Source organism: Trachypithecus francoisi, unplaced genomic scaffold, assembly GCF_009764315.1.
Source record: "Trachypithecus francoisi isolate TF-2019V2 unplaced genomic scaffold, Tfra_2.0 Contig00470, whole genome shotgun sequence".
Taxonomy (NCBI): Eukaryota; Metazoa; Chordata; class Mammalia; order Primates; family Cercopithecidae; genus Trachypithecus; species Trachypithecus francoisi.
Window position 1 is genome coordinate 63,084 of NW_022680663.1, and position 26,454 is coordinate 89,537.

The window sequence follows — 26,454 nt, forward strand, 5'->3', positions numbered from 1 at the left end:
TGTTCCCTGCTTAGGCAAATTCAAAATAAAACATGATTATGTCTCATTAAAAAATAAAGCAATGTACAATTGAAGGTTAAATTGTTCTGCAACAACTAGAAAACACATCCTGAAGCACAAGGTCAATGAGAGTCAGAACAGCCAGAGAAAGCTTCATGAAAAACATTAGATCATGGTTGCTTACAACTGGGGAAGGTGAAGAAACATGGAGGTGGGTTGTGGTGATGACTAAGATGTGAAGTTTCTCTTCAGGGTGATGAAAATGTTCTGAAAATTATTGTGGTGATGGTTATACAACTTTGTGAATATATTAAGAGACATTGAGTTGTATAATTTAAATGTGTGAACTGTATGATATGTGAATTTTATCCTAATAAAGTTCCTTTTTAAACATCCAATGGCAGTATCAAGATAATTTCATTTTCTATTTTGAATATACATACTATACATGATCTAAATATATGTTTATACAATATAATTAAAAAGAAACAACAAAAGAATTGCCTAGCCATTCAATACTGTGTATATTAACCTAAACATTTGCATTTTGGAAAATAGTATCATGTCATTGGCATCCATTCACAAAAGTGGAGCTAAGAAATAAGATCATTTTCTGGAATATTCCACTAAACATTCTTCTCTGATTAAATATGGCTTGCCTCACCATGGCAACATAAATCACTGAAAAATACTGTTTATTTGAAGAATAGTCTCTCAACTGGTGGGATAAATGATGTATAATTCTTAACCTTCTTAAGGGTAAATATTATGAGAAAAAATATGTAATTATAAGGAAAACATTGCAGAATGACAGCCACAGTTTTAAAAATAAGCACATTATAAGGATAATAAAATTGTAATAAAACTAATTATAATGAACATATAAAGGAAGTCTTCCATGGAAATTAGTATTATAAAACAATTTATATTATTTAACCAGCTATACATTCATTGTTGGCATATTACATTTTATACATACTTGATTTTTTATTTGAAATCATTTCTTCAATAAATTCTGTATCTCATCTTTGAGATTAATGTGATAACGTGATGTAGCCTCTATTGACGTCTCAGAGAGGAAAAATGATGTAATCTCTAGTGAAGCCTCAGACACACACAGTTTATTGAGATCAGTCAATTTTCTTTTTGTCTCACAATGACCTGACAAGACATGTTTGTTATTGATTTTGTAAATCATCTTATCAAATTAACAATATTTACTTTCAAAAACATCCCCAAATATTGATTCACCTTATTTTCTTCATTTGTACACATTGCTGCTTGTTAGTGAATTTACTTAAGGACACAAGAAGGTATTATCTTCCTGCCAAATTGGTAGTGTCGTACTACTCAAGAGATTCATCCCACTAGCAATTTGTCCCTTAATGAATCTGTAATGCTTCACAACTTACTGAAGTCCAAAAAAAAAAAAAAAAAAAAAAAGGGCGGGACTAGCGGTGGTAAATTCTACACAGTGGAATTCTTTCCTTCTTCTGTATTAGAAGCACAAATCAACATCAAAGTTCATCACATAGTCAATCAACTGCTGAAATTTTTCCAATAGATTTTTATCTCAGAGTAAAAGTATTTTTATTTCAAAGGCTTTAGAGGCCCTAGGTAACCGGTCTCCACATCCCTTCTGACCTCAGCTGCTATGTTTCTCTCCTCTACTCACTTCTTTTGTACTATACATGAACCCTGCCACCTCTCATGAATTGAAAAATGGGGATCCAATGCAAAGCTAATAAATCACAGATAGCCACAATGATCTTTCTCTGGGACAAAGTTCTATTCACATCTCTGAGCCTTGAAATAGAAATTATGAGCAAATTATTTGTAACAATATTCAAAATAAATTATAACTACCAGCGGGGTGATTAAATCAAATTTGATATTGCTAAAATTCACTATATTTGTCCTAAGGTATTATTTAACAAAACGCAGATGCCTTTAAAAAATTGAGAGGTTATAACAATACATAATTCGAGATTCAAATATGTTCAGATTAAGTCAAATTGACATAAATGAAAATAAAATTCTACCAACTAAAATATATAAAAAGGTACTAAAAAGCATTATTACAAGATGCAGAAATGCACACTTCAAAATACACTTCAGTTCCTCTAGAAAATTTAGAATTAACTGTAAAAGTAAATTGCTGAATTGAATCTTAATTTCAAAATACTCATTGCTCATATGGACATTCCCATTATCTGCTTCATTGTGGTCATAAAATATGGCCACAAAGAGACATTAAAATCCTCATTTCAGCAGTATAAGCCAATGTCATTAATGTTAATCTATTAAAAATCTTTAAACTGTTAAAAGTTTCATAAGTGACATAATGTCTTTACTCAGAGTAAAACATTTCTCAGCTTTAACTTTCATTTGGTGGAAATAAGGCATGTTTCTAAGCTGATAAAGTAAATACATTTATCATCTATGTATGTATTCAACCAGATTCGGCATTTAGCCAAGGCCAAACATGAGTTTAAACTTTATTTCAGGAAGGTTGAAAAATATTTGCATTTTTTGATACTTACTTCTCTGCTTTCTGGTTTTCATACTGATATATACATTCTTTTAAATGGTTACAGTCATTCAATACTTCCTCATTTTTCTCTTTTAGGAGATGATGTTGCTTTTTCCTCTCAAGAGACCAAATATTACTTGTTATCAGCTTTCTTATGCCCATGAACTAACTGCTGTGGAAGCCACATATTTTTCATGGTAGTTGAAATAATCTCTGCTCCAGAGACTCCTGCTGTTCAGTGTGTTTGTCCACATTATATTGTTTGTTTTGATACATGTGTTCAGCTTTCTTCATTTGACACTGTGTTTCACGGCAGTCTCTTTGTGCATGTTCTGAAACCAATGTATTTTCTCTTAGAGCATCTCCTGCATAATTCAGATTAAATTTTAGGTTTTTGGATTTCCTTTGAGCTTCACAAAGTGGTTGATGGAGCATCTCATTGTTACATATTGTATTACGCACATCAACATTCGTTTTTCCTTGCAAATGAGCATCTCCTGCACTGTGGAAAGCAAGTTCTTGTTTTTTTCTTGATGTCACACTTTGATCATGGTCTTGCAAAGCAGAAGCCAGTCTAGGATGGTATGATTCAATTTCTGTCTCCAGTATTTCTTTGTCTTGTTTTTCCTTCAATTTAGAAGTCAGCATTGTGTTCTCTGCTATCAGAACTTTAAGCTGCCCACTATACTGAGATGCCCTTTTTGTTAATGTTTTCTCTTTCAGTTTTAGGGTCATTTGAAGGTCAGCATTCTTTTCTTGTAAAATCTTAATGTCCTCAAGGTATTTATTTTCCTTCTCCTGGTGTTGATGTTTTAGTGTGTCTATTAAAAGTTTTAGCATGGCAATTTCCTTTTTCAACATGCAATTTTCATGAAAGAGAGCATTGTCATTTTCATGAGGGTGAGAAACCTAAATAAAATAAAATAAACTTTTAGCTAGCACTCAATAAAATGGTATATCATAGTTCCTCTGAAATTAAAGAATAACTTGTACCTTCATATAATGAAAGGGCTTTTATAAATAGGTATTGGTTGAAGAACCATTGAATCAAAACCTCAAATGCTATATAGCATGAATTCCCCAAAGTTCAAACACTTATTTGGAGACAATGAATTCATGACAGTAAAAAAGAAATGACTAGAGAATTTTTAAGAGCCTCAGAATTGGAAGAAAAAAAAAAAACTTTCCCTGAATTACAACAAGCTCAAAAGTATAAAATAAAAGATTAATCAGTTTGACTACATATGAAAATTGGGTTTACACTCCGATGTCTAACTTATACAAGATCCCATACTAAGAGCCTTAGTGCTGCATATATTTAGACAGACACAATTTCTGGAAGCTTTTTCAGTTCCTTTTTCCTGAGAATATTCTCTAGATTTAAAAAAAAATAGTTAATTTTAAGAATTATATTTATGAATGTTTGATAAGTTGAGACATTGTAACAAGTACTTTTAGTTTTCACAATTTGGCAAGGAAAAGATTGAAAATATAAACAAGTTGTAGAATTTTCTCCAGGTCTTTTGAGTCTACATCCAGGACTTCTTTGCCAAATCTCAGCTAATTCTACTGGGCAAATATGTAAATACAAAAAAAGTCCTCTATTTCAAAACAAAAGTGGTAAAGAAGATAAAATTTAGAGAACCCCACTTAGAAAACCATGAGCTTATTTACTATGGCAATAACTTTTGTTTCTGCTTCATAATATTTGAGTATTAAATGTTAACTAGAAAAAATACACTAAACTATGTTGCTAGGAACAAAATTCTTACCAATAAATTATCACTAAGTATATGGTAGGAATTATCATTATTTTCAAAAGTTCTTTGCACTGAAATAAGATACTATTTGGATGCCATAATTTATAATAAATAACTGTAGCAACAAATGTCATAGTTAATTTTAAGACAATATTTTCCTTCAGGACCTGAATAATACATACTAAATCAAAGGATATTAAAAGTAATACTGATGAAATAAAGTTAGAAATATAAATTTTTTGCCAGAAATTGATTCACCTGATTCAAATTACTTGTTACACTCTTCAATTCCATATCTTGTATCCTGAGAGCCTGTGAAAGTTGTTTCACTTCTAACTCATTCCTATGTTGCTCTTTGAGTCTTCTTAATTCTTCCCTAGTTTTTTCATTTAATATATCGACATTTCTTCTCTTCTCTTCTTCTTGATTTAAAGCCAATCTGCCATTAAACAAACTTATCTTAACATTCATTTTGTTAGAAAATAGAATTCACTTTGAGATCTACTTCTTCCTATACTGGTTTATTACTCCAATAAAATTTCTATATTCCTGAATTTGTTTCTTTCTAGTTTTCAGGTATTTATTACTCCAACCTCTTCCAAATGACATACATACATGAAAAATAGTGAGAAAAAACATGTTCTAATTAGAAAGTTTCTGTTTTTAGTAGCTTCAACAACTGTTATGGAAAAGAATACTGGAAGCTATTTGGTACATTTATGAGTTGAAAATTATTTTTTAAAAATATCACACAGTGAAAATTCCTCCTCAGTGAGGACAGATCATTTAGAGTTAACTGATTACAGTGACATTACTTTCTATAAAAAAAGTTTACAGATTTATTAGACATAAATATTCCTACTTATAAAATATGGGCAGTATCACTAAAAATAATTTTAATACTAAAATCTCAGACTAGGTTAAACAGTGTAATATCTGTTGTTCCATATGCCTTTTGTTTCCTTTTTGAGTAATACTTTAAACATGTCTTGTTGATTATTATATATTTTTCAACAAATTTTAAATCTCTTTTAGAACAAAAAAGAATATAATATTTAATTAAAGAATAAAAATAATATATATTTTTAACATAGAACACTGAATTAATTTAATTTATGTAAGAGAGCAAGAGATGTTGAATAAACTAATCATAAATTACTGTATATTTTCTTTATATTCCATGCACATTAAGATTAAAAGTGTATAATTAAAGGAAATTGATTCTTGGGGAGAGAAGAATGGCAATTTCATACTCTCTTTGTTGAACTGTAAATGAATATAAATTTTCGTGAGAACAATTTAGAAGTAATGAACAAAGAACTTTTTAAAAACTTGCTATAATTTAACCAATTTTTTTTTTATATACTTTAAGTTCTAGGGTACATGTGCACAACGTGCAGGTTTGTTACATATGTATACATGTGCCATGATGGTGTGCTGCACCCATTAACTCGTCATTTACATTAGGTATATCTCCTGATGCTATCCCTCCTCCCTCCCCCAACCCCACAATAGGCCCCGGTGTGTGATGTTCCCCTTCCTGTGTCCAAGTGATCTCATTGTTCAATTCCCACTTATGAGTGAGAACATGTGGTATTTGGTTTTCTGTTCTTGTGATAGTTTGCTGAGAATGACGGTTTCCAGCTGCATCCATGTCCCTACAAAGGACACAAACTCATCCTTTTTTATGGCTACATAGTATTCCATGGTGTATATGTGCCACATTTTCTTAATCCAGTCTGTCACTGATGGATATTTGGGTTGATTCCAAGTCTTTGCTATTGTGAATAGTGCAGCAATAAATATACATGTGCATGTGTCTTTATGGCAGCATGATTTATAATCCTTTGGGTATATCCCCAATAATGGGATGGCTGGGTCAAATGGTATTTCTAGTTCTAGATCCTTGAGGAATTGCCAAACTGTTTTCCACAATGGTTGAACTAGTTTATAGTCCCACCAACAGTGTAAAAGTGTTCCTATTTCTCCACATCCTCTCCAGCACCTGTTGTTTCCTAACATTTTAATGATCGTATAAGGTGTAAGAAAAGGATCCAATTTCAGCTTTCTACTTATGGCTAGCCAATTTTCCCAGCACCATTTATTAAATAGGGAATCCTTTCCCCATTTCTTGTTTTTGTCAGGTATGTCAAAATCAGATGGCTGTAGATGCGTGGTATTATTTCTGAGTGCTCTGTTCTGTTCCATTGGTCTATATCTCTGTTTTGGTACCAGTACCAAGCTGTTTTGGTTACTGTAGCCTTGTAGTATAGTTTGAAGTCAGATAGTGTGATGCCTCCAGCCTTTGTTCTTTTGACTTAGGATTGTCTTGGCAATGTGGGGTCTTTTTCGGTTCCATATCAACTTTAAAGCAGTTTTTTCCAATTCCATGAGGAAAGTCATTGGTAGCTTAATGGAGATGGCATTGAATCTATAAATGACCTTGGGCAGTATGGCCATTTTCACGATATTGATTCTTCCTATCCATGAGCATGGAATGTTCTTCCATTTGTTTGTGTCCTCTTTTACTTCACTGAGCAGTGGTTTGTAGTTCTCCTTGAAGAGGTCCTTTATATCCCTTTTAAGTTGGATTCCTAGGTATTTTATTTTCTTTGAAGCTATTGTGAATGGGAGTTCATTCATGATTTGGCTCTCTGTTTGTCTGTTACCGGTGTATACGAATGCTTGTGATTTTTGCATGTTGATTTTGTATCCTGAGACTTTGCTGAAGTTGCTTATCAGCTTAAGGAGATTTTGGGCTGAGACGATGGGGTTTTCTAAATATACAATCATGTCATCTGCAAACAGGGACAATTTGACTTCTTCTTTTCCTAACTGAATACCCTTGATTTCTTTCTCTTGCCTGATTGCCCTAAACAGAACTTCCAACACTATGTTGAATAGGAGTGGTGAGAGAGAGCATCCGTGTCTTGTGCCAGTTTTCAAGGGGAATGCTTCCAGTTTTTGCCCATTCAGTATGATATTGGCTGTGGGTTTGTCATAAATAGCTCTTATTATTTTGAGGTACGTTCCATCAATACCAATTTTATTGAGAGTTTTTATCATGAAGGGCTGTTGAATTTTATCAAAGGCCTTTTCTGCATCTATTGAGATAATCATGTGGTTTTTGTCTTTGGTTCTGTTTATATGCTGGATTATGTTTATTGATTTGCGTGTGTTGAACCAGCCTTGCATCCCAGGGATGAAGCCCACTTGATCATGGTGGATAAGCTTTTTGATATGCTGCTGGATTCTGTTTGCCAGTATTTTATTGAGGATTTTTGCATCGATGTTCATCAGGGATATTGGCGTAAAATTCTCTTTTTCTGTTGTATCTCTGTCAGGCTTTGGTATCAGGATGATGTTGGCCTCATAAAATGAGTTAAGGAGGATTCCCTCTTTTTCTATTGATTGGAATAGTTTCAGAAGGAATGGTACCAACTCCTTCTTGTACCTCTGGTTGAATTTGGCTGTGAATTCTTCTGGTCCAGGACTTTTTTTGGTTGGTAAGCTATTAATTATTGCCTCAATTTCAGAGCCTGCTATTGGTCTATTCAGGGATTCAACTTCTTCCTGGTTTAGTCTTGGGAGAGTGTAAGTGTCCAGGAAATTATCCATTTCTTCTAGGTTTCCTAGTTTATTTGTGTAGAGGTGTTTATAGTATTCTCTGATAGTAGTTTCTATTTCTGTGGGGTTGGTGTTGATATCTCCTTTATCATTTTTTATTGTGTCTATTTGATTCTTCTCTCTTTTCTTCTTTATTAGTCTTACCAGCGGTCTATCAATTTTGTTGATCTTTTCAAAAAACCAACTCCTGGATTAATTGATTTTTTGGAGGGTTTTTTGTGTCTCTATCTCCTTCAGGTCTGCTCTGATCTTAGTTATTTCTTGCCTTCTGCTAGCTTTTGAATGTGTTTGCTCTTGCTTCTCTACTTCTTTTAATTGTGTTGTTAGAGTGTCAATTTTAGATCTTTCCTGCTTTCTCTTGTGGGCATTTAGTGCTATAAATTTCCCTCTACACACTGCTTTAAATGTGTCCCAGAGATTCTGGTATGTTGTGTCTTTGTTCTCATTGGTTTCAAAGAACATCTTTATTTCTGCCTTCATTTCGTTATGTACCCAGTAGTCATTCAGGTGCAGGTTGTTCAGTTTACGTGTAGTTGAGTGGTTTTGATTGAGTTTCTTAGTCCTGAGTTCTAGTTTGATCGCACTGTGGTCTGAGAGACAGTTTGTTATAATTTCTGTTCTTTTACATTTGCTGAGGAATGCTTTACTTCCAACTATGTGGTCAATTTTGGAATAAGTGCAATGTGGTGGTGAGAAGAATGTACATTCTGTTGTTTTGAGGTGAAGAGTTCTGTAGATGTCTATTAGGTCCGTTTGGTGCAGAATTGAGTTCAATTCCTGGATATCCTTGTTGAGTTTCTCTTTAATTGATCTGTCTAACATTCACAGTGGGGTGTTAAATCCTCCCATTATTATTGTATGGGAGTCTAAGTCTCTTTGTAAGTCTCTAAGGACTTGCTTGATGAATCTGGGTTCTCCTGCATGGGTGCATATATATTTAGGATAGTTAGGTCTTCCTGATGAATTGATCCCTTTACCATTATGTAATGGCCTTCTTTGTCTCTTTTGATCTTTGATGGTTTAAAGTCTGTTTTATCACAGACTAGCATTGCAACCCCTGCTTTTTTTTTGTTTTCCAATTGCTTGGTAGATCTTCCTCCATACCTTTATTTTGAGCCTATGTGTGTCTCTGCATGTGAAATGGGTCTCCTGAATACAGCAAACTGATGGGTCTTGACTCTTTATCCAGTTTGCTAGTCTGTGCCTTTTAATTGGACCATTTAGTCCATTTACATTTAAGGTTAATATTCTTTTGTGTGAACTTGATCCTGTCATTATGATATTAGCTGGTTATTTTGCTCGCTAGTTGATGCAGTTTCATCCTAGCATCGATGGACTTTACATTTTGACATGTTTTTGCAATGGCTGGTACTGGTTGTTCCTTTTCATGTTTAGTGCTTCCTTCAGGATCTCTTGTAAGGCAGGCCTGATGGTGACAAAATCTGTAAGCATTTTCTTGTCTGTAAAGGATTTTATTTCGCCTTCACTTTTGAAACTTAGTTTGGCCAGATATGAAATTCTGGGTTGAAAATTCTTTAAGAATGTTGAATATTGGCCCCCACTCTCTTCAGGCTTGGAGAGTTTCTGCCAAGAGATCTGCTGTTAGTCTGATGGGCTTTCATTTGTGGGTAACCGGACCTTTCTCTCTGGCTGCCCTTAACATTTTTTCCTTCATTTCAACTTTGGTGAATCTGGCAATTATGTGTCTTGGAGTTGCTCTTCTGGAGGAGTATCTTTGTGGCATTCTCTGTATTTCCTGAATTTGAATGTTGGCCTGCCCTACTTGGTTGGGGAAGTTCTCCTGGATGATATCCTGAAGAGTGTTTTCCAACTAGGTTCCATTTTCCCCATCACTTTCAGGCACACCAATCAGATGTAGATTTGGTCTTTTCACATAATCTCATATTACTTGGAGGCTTTGTTCATTTCTTTTTACTCTTTTTTCTCTACATGTCTCTTCTCACTTCATTTCATTCATTTGATGTTCAATCGCTGATACTCTTTCTTCCAGTTGATCGAGTTGGTTACTGAAGCTTATGCATTTGTCACATAGTTCTCGTATTATGGTTTTCATCTCTATCAGTTCTTTTAAGGACTTCTCTACATTTGTTATTCTAGTTATCCATTCGTCAAATTTTTTTTCAAGGTTTTTAGTTTCTTTGTGCTCGTTACGTAGTTCCTCCTTTAGCTCTGAGAAGTTTGATCAACTGAAGCCTTCTTCTCTTGACTCATCAAAGTCATTCTCTGTCCACCTTTTTTCCATTGCTGACGATGAGTTGTGTTCCTTTGGAGGGGGAGATGCACTCTGATTTTTGAATTTTAGCTTTTCTGCACTGATTTTTCCCCATCTTTGTGGTTTTATTGGCCTTTGGCCTTTGATGTTGGTGATGTACTGATGGGGTTTTGGTTGGGTGTCCTTTCTGTTTGTTAGTTTTCCTTCTAACAGTCAGGACCCTCAGCTGTAGGTCTGTTGGAGTTTGCTTGAGGTCCACTCCAGACCCTGTTTGCCTGGGTATCAGCGGTGGAGGCTGCAGAAGATAGAATATTGCTGAACAGCGAGTGTTGCTGTGTGATTCTTACTCTGGAAGCTTCGTCTCAGGAGTGTATCCTGCCCTGTGAGGTGTGAGGTGTCGGTCTGCACCTAGTGTGGGATGTCTCCCAGTTAGGCTACTCAGGGGTCAGGGACCCACTTGAGCAGGCAGTCTGTCTATTCTCAGATGTCAACCTCAGTGCTGGGAGATCCACTGCTCTCTTCAAAGCTGTCAGACGGGGGCATTTACCTCTGCCGAGGTTTCTGCTGCTTTTTGTTTAGCTATGCCTGTCCCCAGAGGTGGAGTCTACAGAGGCAGGCTGGCCTCCTTGAGCTGTGGTGGGCTCCACCCAATTCCAGCTTCCTGGCGGCTTTATTTACCTACTTAAGCCTCAGGAATTGTGGGTGCCCCTCCCACAGCCTTGCTGCCACTGTGCAGTTAGATCTCAGACTGCTGTGCTAGCAATGAGGGTGGCTCCGTGGCAGTGGGAGCCTCTGGGCCAGGTGTGGGATATAATCTCCTGGTGTGCCGTTTGCTAAGACCCTTGGTAAAGCGCTACTAGGGTGGGTATTCACCCGATTTTCCAGGTGTTGTGTGTCTCAATTTCCTTTGGCTAGGAAAGGAAATTCCCTTTCCCCTTGTGCTTCCCAGGTGAGGCGATGCATTGCCCTGCTTCAGCTCTGGATGGTCACGCTGCACCCACGAACCAGCGCCAAGTGTCTGACATGACCCAGTGAGATGAAGCCGGTACCTTAGTTGAAAATGCAGAAATCACCTGTCTTCTGTGTCACTCACACTGGGAGCTGGAGGCTGGAGCTGTTCCTATTCAGCCATCTTTGGCATGCCCCACCCCTAGATATTTTTATATTGAAGGATCTATTCCAAGTCAATAATTAGAAAGGATAAAAAAGATTTACATGCAGTTATGCATTGCAGCACTTATAATACAAAAAATTAAAAATCAAAAATATTAATTTGTTAAGTAATGGGATTTCCAAATAATGGCCTTCTATATAGCCATTAAAGTTGTGATTTAAATAAATATGCATTTAGTTATCAGCAGAAGTATTCACATTTAAGAACTTGTATTATTTAAAAGAATTTGACACTCTACAAGACAGAGATTTTTCTCTCCAGTTAAACCTCAGAAGGTAAGGTAGCTTTTACAAAAAGTATCCTACATACCTTTAGTATAAATAGTTGAAATATTTATTTCAAACCAGGATATCATACCTCACACTGCAGAGCTCTTGTTTCCATTTAACTTTTTGGTTCTCTAACCGTGATTTTATTTCTTTTGCTTCTGATAGTTCCTTTTGTAGTACACAAAACTTGTTTTTCATTTGTTCCAGTTTTCTTGTAAGTTGTTCACAGTGATCTTTTTTAAGTTCCCGTGCTCTTTCACAAGAAGGAACTGCATCCAACATTTTTGATAGGCTAGTCGAATCTGTCTCAAGGAGGAGATAGAAATAAAATATATTAGTACTTTTGGGATATAAAGGGCTGCATATTTTAACAATCATTAACTCATACACTGAACAAATTTATATTGATTACCTACCATGGGGAAGGCATTATACTAAGCTCTGCAGATTAAACAGAAAAAAACAAAACAAAATGAAACAAAACTCTGCTCTTGTTTAGCTTAAAATATAAAATATAAAATAAAAAACAAAGCCCCAGAAAAGTTACAATTAAAAATTCAGATAGATACTGTAAGAAAACAGATTGCTTAGAATAAGATCTATACTAGGCCCATGGAAAAATCCCCTGAGGATTGTATAGCTACACTGAGGAATGAAGACTGAAAAGGATGCAGTTGAGCAAGTGGGGAAGGAAAGCATTTTAGCCAGTGTGTGGCATGTGCTGAAGCTGTAGTGTAGTCTGCCTCTAGCCACAAGAGATCAACAGATGTTGATTTTTCTTCTTAGCTAAAACAATTAAAAATAAAACACACAAAATACACTAAACAATTTTTTAGACAGTGGACATTAGACCAAGAAGATGATAATCCCTGAAAAACAGGAAAATAAAATGGAAAGCAAACCTCATGAATGTTTCAGCTTCCTGCCTTGACAGAGATCCAAGACATGACACAGGAAGAAAAAACTGAAGTGGAACCTACCAGACTCTCTTGGTTACACTGCTGAAGCTTAGAGTCTGGTAAAACCAAAGGAGACAGACAACACCGAACAGAGCACTGAGGAGGAGAGAGAGATACAGAATCGAAAGCAAGAAACCCCTGGAAATCCCCTCCCAGTATTTAGCAAAATAATGAAGATTGCATGTGAGCCAGAAAACTACCTAAGACCAAGCCAGGTCAGGGGGACTTATAAAATTAGAGAAAATCACACCTGTGCTCACATAGTACCAAGAAGAGTGCCTATTTTTATAGATTTGCCTGGGAAGACTCAGACTTCCCAGGAAAATGAATAGTCTGAAAGGTCTTGCCTCAGGTGTGGGGAGTTAGCTCATATCATAAAAAGAAAAAATAAAAAGGATCAACCTGTTTATAAGTAACTCAACTCTATTCTACAATAAAAATCAAGAAGATAAGTAGAGCAATAGAAGATACTTTAAAAAACTAAATTGCACTTGTAAAGATACAAGTTACAATGCTGGAGATGAAAGCTACGCTGAGTAGATATGAGCATAGATTGATTTGCCACCAAGAAAGAAAAGTTTCCTAAATTTGAGACACTAGAGAACTATGAGCAAACTCCCAGCACGTAATATATAAGTCCCTAAAGAAGTAGGAGGACAGACAGAAAAAAATTTGAGGAAAAATTGGCTAAATATATTCTAAACTTAATGAAAGCTACAATCCCACAGATCCAGGCTGGTATCTAGCTGGAAGTGAAGAAATGAAAATACAAGATTGTAATTTCTTATACCATCTATGATATGATATAATATTACTTGAAGGTGGGTTGTGATGAGGAAAATCCATACACTATATATTCTAAAACAACCACTAAGACAGCAAAGCATTTATATATAAAACTAAATCATAAAAATTACTAAACTAGTCTGAAGGAAGCAGAAAAAGAATAAAACAAAGCAAAGAAGATCTGGGACTAATAGAAATCAAACAGCATGGTGACAGACAATTTTTATCATATCAATAATCACATTATAAATTAAACTGATCGAAAAACCTCTGCTCAAAGGCAGATTGCCAGAATGGATATAAAAGTAAGATCTACCTGTATAACACCTATAAGAAATAAACTTTAAATATAAAGACAAAAATTGGTTAAAGATGAAACAAGACACACCACACTAACACATGACAAAAGAAGGCTGAGGAGGAGTGGTTGTATTAATACCAAAGTACATTTCATAGCAAAAATATTACCAGCAATACACAAGGTCATTTTATAGTGACAAAGGTTCACTTAACCAGGAAAACATAACAGTCCTAAATATTTTTGTAGAAAATAACATAAATCCTTCAAACTACATGATACAAAAATAGATAGAACTGCAAAAGAAATGGACAAATGCCCAAGTATAGTCTAAAATTTCTAAACCCCTTACTCAAGTAGTAGAATAAGGAGGCAGAAAGTTGGCAAGAATGTGGTAGACTTAACATCATTCTTCAGAAGTACTTAAGGACTATATTCTAGATCATATCTTAATGAAAGGATTGAGAAGGATTTAGGTCACACAAAACATGTTACCTGATCCCAAAACAGTCAAATTAAAAATCAATAATAAAAATGTACCTGGAACAACTCAACTATTGGAAATTAAGTAACATAACATCCAAACAACCCTAGGTTGGCTCCAAAAATAATAAAAAGAAAAATTAGAAAGTATTTTGAACTAACTCCAAATGAAAACACAACACGTTAGATATTGTAAAATGCATCTACAACAGCACTTAAATAAAAATTTTCAGCACTGAATGTCTACATTAGAAGACTCTCAAATAAATAACTTTGACTTTTACCTTAAGAAACTAAAGAAAAAAATAAGAAAAAAGTAAACTCAATGGAAGTAGAGGAAATGATAAGTATCTGCATTGGCTTGAATGTTTTTGTCCTTGCAATTTTCATATGCTAAAATCAAATCACAGAGGTGATGTTATTAGGAGGCAGGAGTTTTGGGATGTAATTAGGTCATGAGGGCCACCCTTAATAAATGGATTAATGCTCTGATAGAAATAACCCCAGAGAGCCTCTTTACCCTTTCTGCCATGTGAGGACACAGGGCAAAAGAATGCATCAATAAATCATGAAGTGATACCTCTTCAGACATAAAATTTGATGATACCTTGTGATCTGGAACTGTGCAGCTTCCAAAATTGTGAGAATTCAATCTATGTTCTTGATAAGCTCCCAACTATAGATTTTTAAAATAATAGGCAAAGAGAACTAAAACATCAGAGATGGAACTAATAAAACACAAAAATGATAGAAAAATTGAACAACACCAAACACTTTGAGAGGGTCAATAAAAGCAAAAGTCTATCTAGCCAAACTAGCTCTTGAAAAGAAAAAGTTACAATTACTAACTCTGGAAATGAGTTAATGTGACATTATTTCAGATTCTACAGATACTTAAAAATACAAGGTAATATTAAAAAATGTATGTGAATAAACACGACAACGTAGACAAAATTGACAAATTCATTGAAATGTGAAAATTACCATCTGATTTTTGACAAAACTGAAAAAAAAAGCAATGGGAAAAGAATTCCCTATTTAATAAATGGTATTGGGAAAACTGGCTGGCCATATGCAGAAAACTGAAAGTCGACCCCTTCTTTACACCTTATACAAAAATTAACTCCAGATGGATTAAAGACTTAAACATAAAACCTAAAACCATAAAAAGCCTAAAAGAAAACCTAGGCAATACCATTCAGGACATAGGCATGGGTAAGGATTTCATGACTAAACATCAAAAGCAATGGCAACAAAAGCTAAAATTGACAAATGGGAACTGGTTAAACTAAAGAGCTTTGGCACACCAAAAGAAACTAGCATCAAAATGAACAGGCAACCTTTAAGATAGTAGAAAATTTCTGCAATCTATCCATCTGACAAAGGGCTAATATCCAGAACCTATAATAACTTAAACAAATTTACAAGCAAAAAACAAACAGCTCCATCAAAAAGTGGGCGAAGGATATTAACAGACACTTCTTCAAAGATGACATTTATGGAGCCAACAAACATAGGAAAAAAAATCTCATCATCATTAGTCATTAGAGAAACGCAAATGAAAACCACAATGAGATATAATCTCATGCCAGTTAAAATTGCGATCATTAAGAAGTAAGGAAATGAGCCTGTAATCCCAGCACTTTGGGAGGCTGACACGGGTGGATCACGAGGTCAGGAGATCGAGACCATCCTGGCTAACACGGTGAAACCCCGTTTCTACTAAAAAATCCAAAAAACTAGCCGAGCGAGGTGGTGGGCGCCTGTAGTCCCAGCTACTCAGGAGGCTGAGGCAGGAGAATGGCGTAAACCCAGGAGGCAGAGCTTGCAGTGAGCTGAGATCTGGCCACTACACTCCAGCCTGGGTGACAGAGTGAGACTTTGTCTCAAGAAAAAAAAAAAAAAAAGTCAGGAAACAACAGATGCTGGAGAGGATGTGGAGAAATAGGAACACTTTTACACTGTTGGTGGAGTGTAAATTATCTCAACCATTGTAGAAGACAGTGTGGCAATTCCTCAAGGATCTAGAACCAGAAATACCATTTGACCCAGCCATCCCATTACTGGGTATATACCCAAAGGATTATAAATCATGCTACTATAAAGACACATGCACACGTATGTTTATTGCGGCACTATTCACAATAGCAAAGACTTGAAACCAACCCAAATATCCATCAATGACAGACTGGATAAAGAAAATGTGGCCCATATACACCATGGAATACTATGCGGCCATAAAAAAGGATGAGTCCATGTCCTTTGCAGGGACATGGATGAAGCTGAAAACCATCATTTTCAGCACACTAGCACAAGAACAGATAACCAAACACCACATGTTATCACTCATAAGAGAGAGTTGAACAATGAGAACATATGGACACAGGGAGGGGAACATCACACACCAGGGCCTGTTGTGGGGTAAGGGGCTAGGGGAGGGGTAGCATTAGGAGAAGTACGTAATGTAGATGATAGGTTGATGGGTACAGAAAATCACCATGACACATGTATACCTATATAACAAACCTGCACGTTCTGCACATGTAACCTAGAACATAAAGTATAACAATAATAATAGAAAAAAGAAAAAAATTTTAACTAGGAATAACAGTATACTGATTCTGGCAAACATTCAGAGGAAACCTTTATGTAAGAGATCCAATTCTTTTTTCCAAAATAAAAATGGTGTCAACAATAGAAAAATAAAATCTAGTCAGTAGTCAAAAAAAATACAATATCTCAAGAAAAAATAGATAACCTGCATTACCCTAAATCTATAAAAGAGTATTAAGTCATACTTAAAAATCTTCCTACAATGAAAAGTCCAGGCCAAGAATCCTACACTGGTGATTTCTACCAATATTTTAGAGAAAAAATGAGATATAATTCTAAACAAACTCTACCCCTAAAATAAAAGAAAGTACAATATAGTTTGGATGTGTGTCCTCAGCAAAATCTCCCATTGAAATATAATCCCCAATGTTGGAAGTAAAGTTTGGTGAGTGGTGAATGCATCATGAGGAATGATTTCTCACAAATAATTTAGCACCATGCCCTTGGTGTTGTCCTCATAATAGTGATTCTCATGAAAATTGGTCATTTAAATGTGCATGGCATCTCCCACCTCTCTCTCTTGCTCCTACTCTGGCCATGTGATGTACAAATTCCTGCTTCACCTTCTGCCATAATTGTAAGCTTCCACAGTCCTCCCCAGAAGCAGAGCCCCATGTTATGCTTCTTGTACAACCTGTAGAAATGTGAGCCAGTGAAACCTATTTTCTCATAAATTACCCAATCTCAGGTATTTCTCTATAGCAGTGCACAAATAGCCTAATACGGAGTACATTTCAACTCATTGTATAATGCTAGCATTACTCTAAATCAAAACCAGATGATATTATTATAAACAAGAGAAATGCCTTATGAACATGTATGCAAAATTCAACCAATTTGTGAAGCAACAATGATAACCTTAAAAAGATGAGTGAATAAACTATGTGCTATAGTTATACAATGGAAATAACTACGTGCTATAGTTATACAATGGAATATTACTAAGGACTAAAAGGAGATGAACTATCAAGCTATGAAAAGACTTAAATGCATGTTTCCAAAAATGACATTATCCATAAAACAAAATTATGGATAGAGTAAAAAGATCAGTGATGGTTACCAAAAGGTTGAAGAGCAAAGATGTATGTTGATATCCTGTGTTTTTCCAATTTTCAGAACTTTTGGCTCATCTTTCTAAACTGAAAAAGAGAGTCATTTCTTCTATCTAAGTTTACTTTCACTTGCTTGAGACATGTTATCACCCTTGAGGGTGTGGCTTTAATGTATGCTGAGGAATACAATTTGTTTCTGAGTGCTGTCAGGGGAGTCAGCCTCTGTATGATTCTTTGGGATATATGTAAACTTAGTATGGTGGTTTTCCCAAATGCTAGTTCTCATGGCAGCATACTGGGCATGTGAGAAAGCCTTAGATTTGCTGCAGAAATGAGAAAGTGGAAGTCTCAGGAAGCCTACGTCACTTTCCTATCCTCACTTGAGTCAGCAAATTTTGTAATGGGGTGTGCAGTGCAACCTCCCAGCTAACAAATGGTGACCGCAGGTTAGAATGTACTGTGGTAGAAGTGGGTAAGAACATGCTTTGTCTTTGTTTTACTTGTAGGAACTCTCTGTTGCCTCAGTTTATCGGCAAGCCTGTGTAATGCCTAGCACCCAGAATTCTCTACTCAGCTCCAGAAAGAAGGATGAAGCTTAGCAAAACTACACTGACACGCTGGACTGAACTGACAAAACTGGCCTGCTGTTTGGATACCTTAACGAGGAGCACAAGCACCAGCCAAGACAAGGGTCTCAGGAAAAGCTCTTAGTGAATTACAAAGAGGATCCCAGAGGAAAGAGAAAACGCGGCAACAGTTCTATGTCCTGAGTGGTCATAAATGGCTCGGCTTCCTTATCAAAACCCTGACCTAAGACTCATAAAAAGCTTATATGACTTTTTCTTCAAAAAAGCAGTCTCCTGTCTTCCTCTCCCCACAAAAACACACTATGTCTGATAGTTGCCATTTACCCAGATAAGTTTAATTAAATATCAACCCCCATTTTCTTTCAGGAATTAATATTTTACTATTACTTTCTTTGATTGATTCAGCAAACTTTATGATATAGTTTGTTTTCCAGGATAAATTATTCACCAATAAGATTCTTCAAAGATATGTATACTTTAATATCAATGAAATTTATGTCTAGTCTCTTAAAGTTAAAAAAAAGTCTAGGTTCAAACTATATCAAAAGCGTGCAGAGTCCCAGGTGACAAAAAGTAAATGTGTAACTATTTTCCTTTAGAAACAAAAACATTGAGTTTAAAATTTTTGAGTGAAAAAAGGAAAAAGCAAAAAACACAGAAGGAAAGTTTTACAAACCATTTCATTATCTAGAGCCCATTTATCATATGGCATCTGTGAATCTCACACATGGCTAACATATACTGGTTAAAAACTATGAGAGTTCTGAAGTACAAGATACACTTAGAATCACTTATATCATTAAATTACAAGCACTCATCATATTCTTTAATTTATCCTATAATTGAGAAGGCACACAGTTACAATGATAGCTTAGTTGAATGTAAAATTGATGTCTCATCAATGAAAGTGTAATGAATTCATGAGCAAGGATGTATATTAGGGAATAATAGTAAATAAAAATATTCATTGTTTTCTATACACATGTGGTGCAGTTTTATGTCTACATTTTTTTTGCATCCTCTCATTTATCCATTTGAATGTTTCTTGATCCCCTCATGTCAGTGAGCATATACAATTCATAAAGAAAATAATGTATAAAAAACTTTCACTATTGAAATATTTATTCAAAAACTTGATTGCTAAATATTAATTAGGTGTAAATATTTTTATTTTGAAATCAGTATAATATTTAAAAATTAGCTTTAGTATTCAAGTAATAAATTCAGTATTTTTTGTTTGTTTCAAATATTAGTCTGATTTGATTTATCATATTAGTCTCTAACAAATTTTTATTTTTTTATTTTTATTTTTTTTGAAATGGAGTCTCATTCTGTCAACCCTGCTGGAGTGCAGTGGCGTGATCTTGGCTCACTGCAACCTCCACCCGCTGGGTTCAAGCAACTCTCCTGCCTCAGCCTCTTGAGTAGCTGGGATTACAGGCGTGTGCAACCATGCCAAGCTATTTTTTTTTTTTTTTTTTTTTGGTATTTTTAGGAGAGACAGGGTTTCACCATGTTGGCCAGGCTGGTCTCGAACTGCTGACCCCAAGTGATCCACCCACCCTCCTCAGCCTCCCAAAGTGCTGGGATTACAGGCATGAGCCATCAGGCTTGGCCTTCTAACAGATTTTTATAGAACAGCAATTTTACTAACAAAGCCAATGAGTTCATATTCAAATTTATCTTACGTAAATAACTAATATCAACAAAAATCTCTCTCTGAATCCTGAAAGCAATAGAGAAGAGTAATGAGTCACTGTGGTAGACCCAAATCTAGTAATCCCTCCTTCTTCCAATACTCTCCAGAGCACACACAATATAATCTTTTGGAGTGCAAATGTTCCAAATGCATCTGAAGTGAGTTCACTCGTTTGCTTCTCAGAAACTTCACAATTACCTAGTTAGCTTCTTCCCCTCACACCCCTTCATGCCTCACAATTGCTATTCTTTAGCAAAAATAATCTCCAGATCTGTGGTCTTGATTCTTTCCCTTCAGTACTTTTTAAAATAAATTTTCCTACCACTTTCTTTCTCTTCCAGAAGTAGTATCATGCATCTATAAATTCTGTTGTTGTTTTCTAACCTCTTTCTTCTCCTCTTCTGGCTAAAAGCATACTTAGAAATAAAATCAAAATAATGCTTTCCCTTGACTCTGTTATGTCTTGATATTCCATCCAATTGCTCTTCTTCCAAATTATTTCAATGAAAACTCTATACCCTTGCTACTCAGTGCATGGTCCAAGAACCACCAGCATTAGCATCACCTGAAAATTTATTAAAACTGCACAATCTCAAGTCTGTTGAATCAGAATGTGCATTGTTAACAAGTTCTGTAGCTCATTTATTAAAGTTTGAAAACTTCTGGACCATACTGAAAAAAATATACACATATGTGGCTGCCCATATATGCCAATAATATATTCACCAATAATAGATAAAACATAGCTTTGCATAGTCAGGTAATTCCATCCCTAATGTCTTCCACTAGTGAGTAAGAAACGGTGGATATTTTTTATTGTTATTACACTTTAAGTTCTAGGGTACATGTACACAACATGCAGGTTTGTTACATATGTAGACATGTGCCATGTTGGTGTGCTGCACCCATTAACTCGTCATTTACATTGGATACTTAATGCTATCCCTCTCCTCTCCCCCACTCGACGACAGGCTCCAGTGTGTAATGTTCCCCACCCTGTGTCCAAGTGTTCTCATTGTTCAATTCCCACCTATAAGTGAGAACACGCGGTGTTTGGTTTTCTTTCCTTGCAATAGTTTGCTCAGAATGATGGTTTCCAGCTTCATCTGTGTTCCCACAAAGGACATGAACTAATCTTTTTTATGGCTGCATAGTATTCCATGGTACATATATGCCACAATTTCTTAATCCAGTTTATCATTGATGGGCATTTGGGTTGGTTCCAAGTCTTTGCTATTGTAAATAGTGCCACAATAAACATATGTGTGCATGTGTCTTTATAGTAGCATGATTTATAATCCTCTGGGTACATAACCAGTAATGGGACTGCTGGATCAAATGGTATTTCTAGTTCTAGATTCTTGAGAAATTGCCACACTGTCTTCCACAATGGCTCAACTAGGTTACAGTCCCACCAACAGTTTAAAAGTGTTCCCATTTCTCCACATCCTCTCCAGCACCTGTTGTTTCCTGACTTTTTAATGATCGCCATTCTAACTGGTGTGAGATGGTATCTCATTGTGGTTTTGATTTGCATTTCTCTGACGACCAGTGATGATGAGTATTTTTTTATGTGTCTGTTGGCTGCATAAATGTCTTCTTTTGAGAAGTGTCTGTTCATATCCTTCACCCACTTTTTGATGGGGTTGTTTGCTTTTTCTTGTAAAGTTGACTTCTTTGTAGATTCTGGATATTGGCCCTTTGTCAGATGAGTAGATTGCAAAAATTTTCTCCCATTTTGGAGGTTGCCTGTTCACTTTGATCGTAGTTTCTTTTGCTGTGCAGAAGCTCTTTAGTTTAATTAGATCCCATTTGTCAATTTTGGCTTTTGATGCCATTGCTTTTGGTGTTTTAGTCATGAAGTCCTTGCCCATGCCTATGTCCTGAATGGTATTGCCTAGGTTTTCTTCTAAGGTTTTTATGGTTTTAGGTCTAACATTTAAGTCTTTAATCAATCTTGAATTGATTTTTGTATAAGGTGTAAGGAAAGGATCCAGTTTCAGCTTTCTACATATGGCTAGCCAGTTTTCCCAGTATCATTTATTAAATAGGGAATCATTTCCCCATTTTTTGTTTTTGTCAGGTTTGTCAAAGATCAGATGGTTGTAGATGTGTGGTGTTATTTCTGAGGGCTCTGTTCTGTTCCATTGGTCTATATCTGTTTTGGTGCCAGTACCATGCTGTTTTGGTCCTGTAGCCTTGTAGTACAGTTTGAAATCAGGTAGCGTGATGCCTCCAGCTTTGTTCTTTTGGCTTAGGATTGTCTTGGCAATGCAGGCCCTTTTTTGGTTACATCTGAACTTTAAAGTAGTTTTTTTCCAATTCTGTGAAGAAAGTCATTGGTAGCTTGATGGGGATGGCACTGAATCTACAAATTACCTTGGGCAGTATGGCCATTTTCATGATATTGATTCTTCCTCTCCATGAGCATGAAATGTTCTTCCATTTGTTTCTGTCCTCTTTTATTTTGTTGAGCAATGGTTTGTAGTTCTTCTTGAAGAGGTCCTTCACATCCCTTGTAAGTTGGATTCCTAGGTATTTTCTTCTCTTTGAAGCAGTTTTGATGGGGAATTCACTCATGATTTGGTTCTCTGTGTGTCTGTTATTGGTGTATAGGAATGTTTGTGATTTTTGCACATTGATTTTGTATCATGAGATGTTGCTGAGGTTGCTTACATCAACTTAAGGAGATTTTGCACTGAGACGATGGGGTTTTCTAAATATACAATCACGTCGTCTGCAAACAGGAACAATTTGACTTCCTCTTTTCCTAATTGAATACCTTTGATTTCTTTCTCTTGCCTGATTGCCCTAGCCAGAACTTCCAACACTATGTTGAATAGGAGTGGTGAGAGAGGGCATCCCTGTCTTGTGCCAGTTTTCAAAGGGAAAGCTTCCAGTTTTTGCCCATTCAGTATGATATTGGCTATGGTTTTGTCATAAATAGCTCTTATTATTTTGAGATATGTCCCCTCAATACCTAGTTGATTGAGAGTTTTTAACATGAAGGGCTGTTGAATTTTGTCAAAGGTCTTTTCTGCATCTTTTGAGATAATCATATGGTTTTTGTCTTTCATTGTGTTTACATGCTGGATTGCATTTATTGATTTGCATACGTTGAACCAGCCTTGCATCCCAGGGATGAGGCCAACTTGATCGTGGTGGATAAGGTTTTTAATGTGCTGCTAGATACGATTTGCCAGTATTTTACTGAGGATTTTTGCATCAATGTTCATCAGGGACATTGGTCTAAAATTCTCTTTTTTTGTTGTGTCTCTGCCAGGCTTTGGTATCAGCATGATGCTGGCCTCATAAAATGAGTTAGGGAGGATTCCCTCTTTTTCTATTGATTGGAATAGTTTCAGAAGGAATGTAACCAGCTCCTCTTTGTACCTCTGGTAGAATTCAGCTGTGAATCCGTCTGGTCCTGGATGTTTTTGGTTGATAGGTTATTAATTATTGCCTCAATTTCAGAGCCTGTTATTGGTCTATTCTGGGATTCAACTTCTTCCTCATTTAGTCTTGGGAGGGTGTATTTGTCCAGGAATTTACTCATTTATTCTAGATTTTTTAGTTTATTTGCGAGAAGTATTTATAGCATTTTCTGATGGTGGTCTGTATTTCTGTGGGATCAGTGGTGATATCCCCTTTATCATTTTTTATTGCATCTTCTCTCTTTTTTCCTTTATTAGTCTTGCTAGTGGCCTATTTTGCTGTTCTTTTCAAAAAATCAGCTCCTGAAATCATTGATTTTTTGAAGGTTTTTTTTGTGCCTCTGTCTCCTCAGTTCTGCTCTGATCTTAATTATTTCTTGCCTTCTGCTAGCTTTTGAATGTGTTTGCTCTTGCTTCTCTAGTTCTTTTAATTGTGATGTTAGGCTGTCAATTTTAGATCTTTCCTGCTTTCTCTTGTGGTCATTTAGTGCTATAAATTTCCCTCTACACACTGCTTTAAATGTGTCCCAGAGTTTCTGATATATTGTGTCTTTGTTCTCATTGGTTTCAAAGAACATCTTTATTTCTGCCTTCATTTGGTTGTTTACCCAGTAGTCACTCAGGATCAGGTTGTTCAGTTTCCATGTAGCAGTGTGGTTTTGAGTGAGTTTCTTAATCCTGAGTTCTAATTTGATTGCACTGTGGTCTGAAAGACAGTTTGTTGTGATTTCTGTGCTGTTACATTTGCTGAGGAGTGCTTTACTTCCAACTATATGGTCAATTTTGGAATAAGTGTGATGTGATGCTGAGAAGAATGTATATTCTGTTGATCTGGGGTGGAGAGTTCTGTAGATTGGCTCCACTTGGTGCAGAGCTGAGTTCAAGTCCTGGATATCCTTGTAAACCTTCTGTCTCATTGATCTGTACAATTTTGACAGTGGGGTGTTAAAGTCTCCCATTATTATTGCCTGGGAGTCTAAGTCTCTTTGTAGGTCTCTAAGGACTTGCCATATGAATCTGGGTGCTCCTTTATTGGGTGCATATATATTTAGGATAGTTAGCTCTTCTTGTTGAATTGATCCCTTTACCATTATATAATGGCCTTCTTTGTCTCTTTTGATCTTTGTTGGTTTAAAGTCTGTTTTATTAGAGAGTAGGAGAGCGACCTCTGCTTTTTTTTGTTTGTTTGTTTTTCATATGCATGGTAGATCTTCCTCTATTCCTTTATTTTGAGCCTATGTGTGTCTCTGCACCTGAGATGGGTCTCCTGAATACAGCACACTGATGGGTCTTGAGTCTTTATCCAATTTGCCAGTCTGTGTCTTTTAATTGGTGCATGTAGCCCATTTACATTTAAGGTTAATATTGTTATGTGTGAATTTGATCCTGTCATTATGATGTTAGCTGGTTATTTTGCTCATTCTTTGAAGCAGTTTCTTCCTAGCATTGATGGTCTTTACAATCTGGCATGTTTTTGCAGTGGCTGGTACCGGTTGTTCATTTCTGAGTTTAGTGCTCCCTTCAGGAGCTCTTGTAAGGCAGGTCTGGTGGTGACAAAATCTCTCAGCATTTGCTCATCTGTAAAGGATTTTATTTCTCTTTCACATATGAGGCTTAGTTTGGCTGGATATGAAATTCTGGGTTTAAAATTCTTTTCTTTAAGAATGTTGAATATTGGCTCCCACTCTCTTCTAGCTTGTAAAGTTTCTGCCAAGAGATCCACTGTTAGTCTGATGGGCTTCCCTTTTTGGGTAACCCGACATTTCTATCTGGCTGTCCTTAGCATTTTTTCCTTCATTTCAACCTTGGTGAATCTGACAATTATGTGTCTTGGGGTTGCTCTTCTAAAGGAGTATCTTTGTGGTATTCTCTGTATTTCCTGAATTTGAATGTTGGCCTGCCTTGCTACATTGTGGAAGTTCTCCTGGATAGTATCCTGAAGTGTGTTTTCCAACTTGGTTCCATTCTTCCCATCACTTTCAGATAAACTAATCAAACGTAGATTTGGTCTTTTCACATAGTCCCATATTTCTTGGAGACTTTGTTCATTTCTTTTTCCTCTTTTTTCTCTAAACTTCTCTTCTTGCTTCATTTCATTCTTCTGTTTGATCAAGTTAGACCTCTCTGATGAGATTTTAAATGATTTGACTATTAGTAACATTATTACAGAATAGCAAAAGTGTGCTAAGCCATGATACCTGAACACACTGGATGAGGACTTATGTTACAGTGGTAGGAATAGAAAAAAAGTTAACAACACTTATAAGTCAATGTAAGTGATCTCTTTAGACAGATAGTGTTACCCACCCTTTTTTCCACTTGATCGAATCCGCTACTGAAGCTTGTGAATATGTCACGCAGTTCTCGTGCCATGGTTTTCAGCTCGGGTGGAAAATTTTTGCTGTAATTCTTTTAGTAGTTTTTATACTGGAAGCTCACTATATGTTCTTCACACCTTTCTAACCATACTCTTCCTCTATCTACAGAATTATTTTATCAACCTCCTTTATATACACCTGTTTCTTTTTCCCTCATTTCCTCTCTGTACTTTCTGTCTTCCTCATTCTTTATTCCCTCTTTTACAACTTTCCTCTTATTTCCTGAGGTACCTCAGGTTTTAGAATACCTTGAATTTAAAGTAATAATGCAGTCCCTTTTCTGGCACCATCAATAAATTCTGTTGCTGACACCTGACAAGATATGTAACTTATTACCATTTTAATTCACATTTTTTTATACTGTGCATTTAGTGGGTAATGTTCTTAGGCTATTACAATATATCAGTCCTCAAATCTTTAGATAAACATACTGTCTAATGACTTATAAATAAAAAATGACTCTTACCCTTTAGTTTTCCATTTATTCTTTTGGTTTCTTCTTGATATGTAGCCTCAGGTAAACACGTGTAATTCTGCGCAGCACTTTCAGAAATACTCTGTTCAAAGTT

The 26,454-nt window shown here is 35.8% G+C and overlaps 1 protein-coding gene across 1 annotated transcript; it reads right to left on the minus strand.

Moving 5' to 3' along the window:
• Positions 1–2,126: 2,126 nt before the first annotated feature.
• Positions 2,127–26,454, minus strand: LOC117084299 (ankyrin repeat domain-containing protein 30A-like; the record flags this gene model as incomplete). Its single annotated transcript, XM_033212898.1, is given in 7 exon segments — positions 2,127–2,551; positions 2,554–2,678; positions 2,680–2,731; positions 2,734–3,442; positions 4,552–4,732; positions 11,685–11,898; positions 26,352–26,454. Coding segments are annotated over 7 exon segments (1,437 nt in total), but the record flags the coding sequence as incomplete, so codon positions are not given.